The sequence below is a fragment of the Eucalyptus grandis genome, chromosome 7, assembly GCF_016545825.1.
Source record: "Eucalyptus grandis isolate ANBG69807.140 chromosome 7, ASM1654582v1, whole genome shotgun sequence".
In the NCBI taxonomy this organism is placed as follows: domain Eukaryota; kingdom Viridiplantae; phylum Streptophyta; class Magnoliopsida; order Myrtales; family Myrtaceae; genus Eucalyptus; species Eucalyptus grandis.
Window position 1 is genome coordinate 59,503,400 of NC_052618.1, and position 11,249 is coordinate 59,514,648.

At 41.3% G+C, this 11,249-nt stretch overlaps 1 protein-coding gene and 1 pseudogene across 1 annotated transcript; both read right to left on the reverse strand.

The window, feature by feature from the left end:
• Positions 1-219: 219 nt before the first annotated feature.
• LOC104429253 lies at positions 220-2,581 on the reverse strand (annotated as a pseudogene).
• A 2,718-nt stretch (positions 2,582-5,299) lies between these two features.
• Positions 5,300-8,398, reverse strand: LOC104430900 (receptor-like protein EIX2). Its single transcript, XM_010043619.3, has one exon. The coding sequence runs from the start codon at positions 8,396-8,398 to the stop codon at positions 5,300-5,302; it is 3,099 nt and encodes a 1,032-aa protein (XP_010041921.2).
• Positions 8,399-11,249: the final 2,851 nt, after the last annotated feature.

Genomic DNA, 11,249 nt, shown 5'->3' on the forward strand with positions numbered 1-11,249 from the left:
CCATACCCGACCCGACCCATATCCGACCCATACCCGACCCGACCCGTATTGCTAAAATTTACTAATATTCTAAAAAAAAAAAAACCACGCTCACTTTAAGCTATATGCTCATTGGATAAAAACCTCAAATTAAATTAAAAATAGTAAATAAAATAAAAATTATTAAAAGAAACCTATAAATTGAAATATTTATGAAGAATTAGACTATACACATGCTTCTCTTATTTAAAGTAAGCATACTATTGAGGTCAAATTATTTACTCACAAATGAGTTCATCATCTTGATTAAGATATGAAGCTAACATTTCCAGCCTTTTGAGTAAGAAATTCGTATGGTGACCATACGAAGGAATAATTCTTCAGCACTACAAAAAGATACTTCACTTCAATGTTTCCCCTCAATAAGACAGCTCCAAGACACAATTCTCAGCAGCTCTACCAAGAACCAAATTATCTACCAAATAATCGATTGCCCCAAAACATAAGAGGCTTCAAATGCAGTATTGTTAAGACATTCCACATTCAAAACCAAGCAATCGATTGAAGTAGCACCTACTTTGTGCTTTTCAGCTTGTATGAGCTTGTCCGCGACAAACTGAGGACTCCCGAATTTACCAAGGCTGGCAAGACGAACTGGACTCACCACCATTCCCACATTGTTGCTCCCCTTGGTTGGCTCCTCAAACAGCATAGTCGCCCCTGCTTTATCCACCTTCAATTACAACAAAAAACTAAACCAACAAAGAATCTCCTCTTGGGGAATCTCCTCAGTGGCTGCTGACAGACTGGGGCCTGCAAAATAAGGGGGAATACATCATAAACAGTGGGAGGGAAAACACGCCTTGGTAAAAAATGAATGGTTGGCCACATAAGAGAAAAAGGAGTAAGCCAACTTCAGGCCAGTGCAGCAAAAGACTTGGTTCAAAGGCAAATTCAAGCAAGAACAAGAGACATCATCTTGAAGATTGTCACAGACGGAAAATCCATAAATCATAAGCTAAGATCCAGACAGCAACATAAAAATCTCCAACTCAGCCGAGTGACAAATATGACATTGAACATCATCAATGCAGGAAATGAAAGATTGCCAAGAGAACCCAAAAAAATAAAGATAAAGCTCTGAAAAACAAACTCAATCCGATTATATGACTATGAAACAGTAAATTCATTGCAGTCTAAGCTTCCCTTTACATGGCTACTAAAATAAATAGATTAACAGGATATTTTCACCTGGAAAACACCATGCCGGAGTTGATCATATGAGTGCGCATACATCATTGCAGCAGTAGGCCACTGCATGTACCCAGCATCACTTGTGTTTTGATTAAATCCCGTCACTCCAAAAGAGTTCATAACAGCACCAGAAGGAGGCATATAGTTAAGTGAAGCTTGAGGCCTTGGCATCTGACCAAGTGGAGTAAATCCAGCATCAAAATGCTCAAAAGGATGTTGAATCTTTTGCATGTTGAAGGGCACTAAACCAAGACTTTGACCAGCAGGGACATTCCTAACATACCTGTTCCAGTAAGGAATTCATCAAACAAAACTTTAATATTGAGACGGCATTGCATAATGCGATGTTGCAGCTACACAAAAACATATTTTTGGGACAAGGGAGAAGGCTAAGCAAAACGAGTGTCATTGTAACAGTTACATAGCAAATTGACAGCATATGCCTGTAAATAACTTTAACAACTTTTCACAACAAAGTGATGAATACTAAAATATGTCACCACTTTTGCTGTGCTTCTCATGATAAATTGTTTTGAATGAGAAGTAAAACAGCTGATCAAAGGATTAAATCGAGGTTGAGATCAACTCCAGTCACATTGATCTCACGCTCAAAAAGAAGAATACCAATGGAACAGAAAAGACCATACCTTTCATAACTCTGATCATAATCTGGGTCAGAACGATCTTTTTCTGTCTCTAAGAATGGCTACCCTAGATTGTGTGTTGCCATCTCTAATGCCTGTATTCTTATCAACATCCACCATGGGAATCCTGTACACTTCATTATCATCTCTGTTCAAAGATATATTCCTCCGGTCAGTTGAGGTCTGAGAAAATGTATCATCTGAATCAGAACCACTTGGTCAAGAACAAAGGAACAGACTCGTAACACAACCTCTTTCTCAAGTGGCAAATATGCCAAAAAATCTGTCGACTGTCAAAAACATTTACTGATTTGGTAGAATACATATGAGATGATGTTTCTTCTTCACAAATTAGTAGCATATGTCTAATAATGGCTCCATTTTCAGATAAGCCAAAGAAGATTATGGATAACTACTCGGAGAAATTCTTCCACAAGCAACAACCACTACTGATTTATTATTTCAAGAGATAAACAACGAACTTCGCCACTGTCTAATCACAAGTCTCCTGACTATAGCAATGATATTTAGAATGTTGATCTTCAAAAATAACCAGAACTACTCTGAAAGTATCATTGCTAATTTAGGAAATTCCACCTTTAAATGACAGTCGATATTAGTCAAAGCTCTATTTGTTCATAGACAAGTACATTTGCAGGAATTGACTCGGTAACAAAACTAACATAGATTGTGGCTTTATGGTACCGATGACTAACCTTTGAATTTTGAAATAGCTTGCCAATTAGTGATATCAATATCAACAATGGCAACGGCAATACAAAAAGACCAAGAGGGCAACCACAGGAGACGCCTCAAGGGGCACCGCAACTGGAAACAGAATTTCAGAAACCAAATAACATCTGCCTATGGGAACTACTGGATTACCATCCGCAATTACTGCCTGCGTTAGAATAGCAAACAAAAAATAATTAATGCACGCTTGCTGAGTCATGATGATAAAATCATGCTAAGTCATGATGATAAAAAAAAAAAAAAAAAAAACCAGCTACGCACACAGCTGAAAACGCCTCATTTCGTCTCGATGATCGGTCGCTACATCTTCTTGATGAGCAACGATTCAGGATACCAACATCTACGCGAACCCAATGCCGCTTAATTCCAACATCCCCGAGACGAGAGGGCAGTACAAAGAGCGAATAGAAAGTCCTCGCCCGCACCAACGGAAAGGGAGAAAAAAAAGGGGTTACCGATTGGTAGGCGGATTCGAGAGGGTGAGATCCGACGATCTCGCGCCTGACGCCATGGAGGCCGAACCGCAGGGCGTCGGCCGGACACCTCCGATTTCGTGGGCAAGCTGCGGAGGCGAGCGACGGAGGTGGGTGACGAAGCTCGTCGACCTTTGAGGGAGCGGCGGAGGCGAGCCTCAGAGGGGGACGGTGGAGGCGACTCGGAGGCGAGCCGCGACGGCGAGTGGCGGAGGCGGCTTGGAGGCGAGCGGCGGAGGTGGGTCGAAAATGAGTCACTGAGTCACTGACGAGTGACGAAGATGAAGGTCGAAGACTCGCTCGAAGGTGAAGGCCAAAGATGAAGACTCGACGTTTTTTGGTTTTAAAAAATGGGTCAAAAATGGGTCACACTCTCTGACCCATTTTTGACCCATATAAAATTAAACTAAAAACAGGTTAAACGTGGGTTAATAGTTGTAATGGGCTATTAACCCATATTCGACCCATATATGAAAATATGAGTGCAAAATGGGTCCATGACCCATTTTGCCACCTCTAATGAAAACTATCGCTGACAACGTGTATTAGGATTTGGTAATTCGTGATTTTAAGGTTCAAAACATTTAACCAACACGGGCATTAAAAGTAGCAGGAGGGCTTACATTTAGGAAGCACGAAACCGAACCAGCCAATGAACTTCCATTAGCCGAAAGCGCTGAGAAGCAGAAGTCAAAGATCACCTGCTCAGCAATGGAGGACTACTCTTTGAACATAGATGCACTAATAAAGGCAATCAATACGAAAGAACACACCGGTCATGAAAGCAGAAAATAAAGAGCCACGTCCAATAAGGAATTAAAATCAAGCACAGCTCATTACAAGTCCATTGCAATAGCTTTTGCAGTTGAAAATACAACCTTAGATCCATCAGGACCCTCCAGTAATTGAGCATATACACTCAGTATGTAAAACAGGCTCTCAAACATCCAAACCCACCAAACCCAAATCACCGAAGCTCTTTCTAATTCTCCGTAGCTGAGCAATAAACAAACTTCCAACAACTCAGGAGCAACAATTGTTCAAAGGAAGAGCAAACGATCGAGCTAGCGGACAAGCTAAGGAACTGGGTCGGTTCGGCTCACTTTTTCAATGTTCTATTCGGCCGCCTGAACGAAACCGACGAGGGGAGTGCTGTTTGGACCAGCGGGTGCATAGTCCGGTGCTCTGGCGGAAGACAAGACGGTCCCAGTCGGGATGGAGAAGGCCACGTCGTTTCCATGGCGGGCGGCCATGAGTTTGCAGTCGTACGGACAGAGACACGGGATGCAGAGACCCAGGGGAAGAGAGCCATCGGACAAAGACGCACGATCAGACACAGAGACAGAGAGACAGATATTTTTCATTCATTGTGGCGGGTAACCGTTAATTTATCAACGCTGGAGATCGCATCAGGATGCGCACTGCGCTTTTTACTGGCAAAAGTGCAAGTGCAACTGGAGTCTGCAGACATTTATAGGTGCCTATCAAAATTAGTTGCAGCCGGCTTCTCATCCGATTGTTAAATAAATTTACCGCGCCCTTTATAAACTTACTTACGTGTGAATTGCACCGAAATGTAAAGAGATATCGATACTTTTCTGAATCTATATAACTAAAATTCGTCAATATCTAATGAGACGAATGTCCGTAAGTCGGTCATATTAAGATTAGTAATATTGAACGAAAGTCATTGACTTCAAGGCTTTGGTAAATCATAATCGAACAAAAATCACTAACATCTTTACAATATTTGATAATCTTGGAAGTATAAAATTCTTTTAGTAAATGACTGAAATTAATTGGAATCTTAATGTGATATATGCTGGTGCACCAATCAAATCAAAGTCAATAATTTCTTATTAAGGTTAGTGACTTCCGTAACGTTGATAAGCTATATATATATAAATGTTCGTAGATTGACAATTTATCCTTCATGAATGAATCTTAGATACTTGCCAAAACTTCTTCTTAATTACTAACATGTGACTAGGTAAGCAAAAATGCACTTTTTGTTGATATTTGACATACACATCTCTGTTGCTTTGGATACAGTTCTATAGACGGATAAAGAAAATATAGTAATACAGCACATGGTAGTTCATTATTTCTCGGCATGACCCTGAAAGCGGATGCTTGACCTAATGGAGGGTTCGAGTTTTCCAGAATAAGGATTGAAGCCATTTACCTCCGGTCTCATCACCTATTTCTTCGAAGCTTCGCCCTCCTATTTCCAATCGGCAACCACCTTCTAACAATTCTATCTATAAAATCGAAGTATGAGTTTGCCCAAGAACCTTTGATGTTCAAGACCACGGTCGGAACTAAGATACCGGCAGCATATCCAAGGCCGACGCTCAAGTAAAACCACTGATCGATGAACTCATTGGCACCGCAACTGTCCTCGATTGTCCTTGGTTTGTCAGGTTCATCGGCTAGACATGTGACATTGAGGGGAGCACCGCAGAGTCCCGAGTTTCCATAGTATGAAGAAGAGTCGAATGTCGTCATTTGTTGTGTGTAAGGAATCTTTCCCGAGAAGTTATTATCGGATAAGTTTAGATAACTCAAAAACGACAATGATGGCATGCTTCGAGGAATTGCACCAGAAAGCCTATTGCTTGAAAGATCCAGAGATAACAGTTGGCTCATGCTCGAAATGCTTTCAGGAATTTCACCACCAATGCCGTTTCTTGATAAGTTCAGAATGAGCAATCCAGCCAGTTTAGTCATTTCTTTTGGAAATTCTCCACCTAAATTATTTCCGGAGATATCTATGCTAGTGACAAGGGAAAGAGTCTTGGTGTACAGTTGGCGCTGGCTTTGCATCGTCACACGGAAGTTCTCTTCATAGTACTTGCCTCCGCCGCTCCCGTAAAATAGGTACTCGATTCTAGCTTGCCCTTCCACCATTGCTTTAAGATCTCCAAAGCTTGAAGGAATGTTACCTGTCAAATTATTTTCTGCAAGATCCAGCACTTGCAATGAGCTTAAACTTGAGAGCTCATGAGGAATTTCTCCAGACAATGCATTGGACCTCAAACTTAAAATTCTTAACTTGATGAAACCCTCCGCCATCCATGCAGGTATGGTGCCGTTCAATTGGTTGTTGCCAATATCTAGTGTTTCTAAGCTCGACAGATTCTTGAATGAAGATGGAAGTTTCCCTGAAAGCTTATTGTTGCTCAAGTGCAGAGACTGAAGCTCTTGTAATTGGCCCAATGACGCGGGTATCAACCCAGATAAAGAATTGTTTTGCAGGTCGAGTACCTCTAGGTATAAGCAGTTTCCTATGCTTGGAGGAATGCTTCCACTCAAATTGTTGTTTGCTAAGTCGATGACCTGAATCAATTGCATTTCTCCTATAGATTCTGGGAGCCCACCTGTTATTTTGTTGGATGAAAGGGAGAGGAAGGTCAAAAACGGCAGGTTTTCGCCTAAATTTTGTGGAATGCCACCTGAAAATTGGTTGTTAGAGAGGTCTAACAATCCAATCAAAGAATTGGGAAGAGGGAACGGTCCTTGAAAAAGGTTAGAGCTGAGATCAACATTTGCAAGAGAACCTGTTGGCAATGGATTAGGTAATTGGCCCTGCAACAGATTTAGAGACATGTTGAGGAGAGTGAGATTCGAAGAAATGTCCCAAAACCAGCTTGGCACTGGCCCCGAAATGCTGGCATTTGAAAAATAAAGCTCTGTGATCTCATTTTGATATCTAAGCCAGGCGGGGAAAGACGGACCGATTTGGCACGATCCCATGTAAAGAGTCTCGACTTGGAACGGAGGCATCCAGTCGGCACTGACATTTAAAGTGAAAGAGTTGGATGAGAGATCTAAGGTCGTCATTTTGCGTAGATTTGCAAAATGTTCTTCAGATAGTGTACCTGACAAATGATTGAAAGACATGTCGAGAACATCCAACTCAGAAAGCTGTCCCAAATCAACGGGAAGAGTCCCATTCAATTGGTTCCTACCAAGGTCGAGAACAGTGAGGTTCTTCAGAGTCCCGAGAGAAGAAAAAATCGACCCTTCAAGAAAGTTATAGTGAAGAGTTAGTTCCTCAAGGTTTTTAAGTCGGCCCATCCAACTTGGCAGATAACCCCTCAGCCGATTGTCGTTCAATCTCAAGTACCTCAAATTAGGCAGAGAACTCTGGGAATCGCAAATTTCAGATCCCCTCTGCAAGATTTCCGGCAAAGTACCTGTCAAATTATTGTTGGATAAATCGAAATTAACTAAACTGCAAAGCGAACCAATGGCGCTCGGTATTCCTCCCCCGACCAGATTCCAAGAAAGGTCAAAGTTACTGAGAGTGGTAATTTTCCCAATGGAAGTGGGAAGTCTTCCGTGTATTTTGTTATTAGCCAAGTCCATAACTTCTATCCTTTTCCATGATCCTTGGAACAACTGAGTGCAACTGGCTGAGAGATTAAAGTTGTGAGTTAAATTTAGGATTTGCAAACGTGGTAGCTCGCCTAGACCAAGAGGGATCCTTCCATATAGACCATTGTAACTCATGTCAACACTAACAAGGCTGCTTACATTCAGAAGCCATTGAGGGAACTCTGAATCGAAACTGTTGAAGCTAAGGTCTAGAACAGCGAGTGAAGTGAAGTTCACCAAACCAGGTGATGATATTGAACAAGATAACCGACAATCGGACAGATGCAACCCCGACAATGATGGAAACCCGTTTAGCACACTGATCCACGTGGAACTGACCATTGAGAGGTTCACTCCATCAAGCGCAAGATATTTCAAAGAACCAAGACCAGAAATCCACCCGAGATTATTAGTACTTAACGAATAAGAAGAAAGGTCAAGATACTGCAAGTTTGACAAATTTCCTAGATTTGGAGGAATTGCACCATCAAACCCGGCACTTGACAGTTTCAGATACTGCAGGTTCTCCAAAGAACCAACAAATTTAGGAATTGGTACGCCATCAAAGTTATTTGAGCTCAAGTCCAAGAATCTCAAAGACTTGAGTTGCGCTAATGAAGGTCTAATTTCTCCACTTAGCCAATAACTGTACGTACCGGAGTTGCCATGAAGATCAATGCTTGTTATCCCACCCGTCCTCTCATCGCAGCCTATTCCTTGCCACCGGCAACAATCGTTTCCTTGCCATGAGGACAGGAGATAATGAGGATCTTGAAGGCCACTTTTGAAGTCAATTAGAGCTTCTCTATCAGACTCTGAGCAGTTCCCAGCAGGGATATTGCCATCACAAGTCGATAGCCATGCTAAAATGGAGATGGAGACTAGTATAATGCAAAGGGATGAATCTCTCGGCATCTTGATGAGAAGATGTAAAACTGAAGGTAGTGGTGCAAGGACTAGTAACCTGGGACTAGTTTGTTTCAAGTGTTGCTTGACAAGTCAAGCGGGCGAGATGTCCGAAGAAAGTTAAAGAGATGTGGACTGACTGAGTCTTTGCGAGTACAATATTCTGGCGTGGAGTGTAAAATGGTTTAATGACTTGAAAAGCTAACGGCATCTGTTGTATTTAATTCATTGTTTGGTTTTGAGTCAAAGAGATGGCATTCACGGATTCATTCACATCAACCGATCATCCCATTCTCGTATCAACATTAGATCTTATTTATGATATTGTCGTGCCATCTCATACGCTAATCTCGTTTCTTAACTACTGCATCAAGTCAACTTTGGAAAGTGCTCTTCTTTTTGACCAACAACAAAAAGAATTTCTTGATGGGCAAACTTCCCGTAAGAAAAAAAGTTCATCTTGAATCCAGTTGCCTTCATTGATGCCGAACATGAGTGCAGGTTTTGGAGAATTGAATAGTCGTAGGAAAGAAAAGAAAGGGATTTAGAGAATGGTGGGAGTCTGAAACTGATTTACAATTTTCTCTCCAATGGATCGATAAATTATTGGAACAATTACTACTTTTGAAATAAATCATATAAACATCGACAATTGAACACAAATAAAAGCTAGTAATTCTGTGTAAGGTTTTAGTAGCTTTTGACCTTTATTAATTGGTAAGTTGCACAAATAAGCGTTGATAAATCATTGGAATTGTTAGTAGCTGCATAACGATTGAATAATTATTAGTAACCAACTTAGCCAAAAGTTAATGATTCCATAGAAGAATTAGATGATTTTTCATAAGAGCCAGTAACTTTAACATGCTAATATCCACAAATAAATGTCGATGAAGTCCTAAAATATGTGGTGACTACAAAAATCATTAAATAAACGTCAATAATTTAATTAAGTAAGCATTAGTAAAGTTAAAAGTAGATGGTAATCTTATCCATGAAAAGGTAATAACTCATCCGTATTAATATCAGTAATTTGCTATCACGGAGAGTAATTTTAGTTTGATGTTAACTTTAATAAATTATAATTGGTAAGTTCTTATAACAATTAAAAAGTCAATAAATGAAAGTTGGTAATTTTTTTCATAAAATTTCTTTTTCATAAAAATGAGTAACTTTAATACGTTGGTCAGACACCAACCCCACCACTGTCTCCGCGAGGGGAAAAGCCGTTGATTGCGTTGTGCCGACGGAAGCCTTGTTCAGAGGATCTCGGATGGATTCACGGGGAGATATCGTCCGTGAATTCCGAGATGTTTTCCGCCGGGTGCGCTGGGAATTGTTTACGACACAACATCTGCTTCGTAGAACGGTATTTTCTCCTTCTCATTTTCTCGAAATACGTGCAGACAGCGGGCGCATCGAGAAGATTTTCGTCACCTTTTCAACGCAGAGAGAGAGACCTTGAACGCACCAAATCCGGCACAGACCGTGGGAGAAAATATTAGATGGTGAGCGCCGAGTCACCGTGCGCCCACCCAATAAAGAGGCGACCCATGGCTCCACGTGGAGACAGGCCATCATTATTTTCCGTCAAATTTTTGCACCCCTCCCGTCTCTTCATCCCATCATCACTTTTCAGAGAAGGTTTTGCATTCCCATCTCTCTCTTCGTTAAGGGTATGTTCGTTTCACGAACAATATCATATTTTCGAAAAATATTTTTTTGAAAGTTATTTTTTAAAAAATAACTCTATTTTCCTAGGTGTTCGACCAAAACTTAAAATTTAAGTGAAAAATATTTTCCGACGTTTGTTAGCTCATTTAATTATTTAGGAAAAATTACCAAAAATTAAATTTTAATATTTTTAATTGACCCAAAAATTAATTTTTTAAAATATTTTCTTAATTATTTATATTTTAAAAAAAATCGAAATTTTTATTATTTATTATTTTTCTTTTTCTTTCCCTTCCTCCTTCCTCCTTCCTCCTCCTTCTTCCCCCTCCTTCCGCCACTGCCACTTCCTTCCCGCCGACAATGGCCGGTTGCCCGCAGCCGACCAAGACCCGGTGGCCAGATCCAGCGAGCTCGAGGCTCGGCTGATCTCGCCCTAGCTCGTCGGATTTGGCGGCGGAGCTCAGGCTCGCCTGGATCGGGAGCCCGAGCTCTGCCCAGCTCGTCGATCCGGTGAACCGCGAGCTCCGCCGCCGGATCCGGCGAAGCTTGCGACGAGCCGGGTGGGGCTCGGGTGAGGTCGAGCAAGGCCCGAGCCCCGTCCAACTCGCCGGATTTGGTGAGCTGCGAGCTCCACCTAGGCCGGCGTGAGCTTTGCTTTGCCGGCCGTTGGCTTGCGACCAGTCGCCGGACGCCACTGTGACATCCTGATTTTTCAAATTTGATTTCAATTGAATAAATCGGGCCTTTCGTCGACGCGTCTATAGTGCTATTCTCTGAGCCGATCACTCAAGAGATAATTAGACTATCTGGGAAAATTATTAAGGGATTTTAACGCAAAAGGCTTGAGAATTCGATCAAGAATTGACTACTCAACCGTGCTAATTTGCAAGGGTCATTATGGCACACTTAAAAATCGATCAGAGATCAGAGATAGGTTGAATCGATTAAGATGAGTGATCAAAATGTGGGTGATTCCACATGATTGCAAAATTCTCATCGATCGGCACTAAATTGATTTTCTATCGTTTTGGGTACCCTGTGTCCGTATTTGAAACCTTGAGATTTTCACGATAATCGAGAGTCGCCAATGTGTCGAAGATGTACATTGTGACTCGAGATAAATCGATCACGGGTTAATTGTACTAAAAATTCATAAAAGCTACCCGATAGATTAGGTCACGCTAAA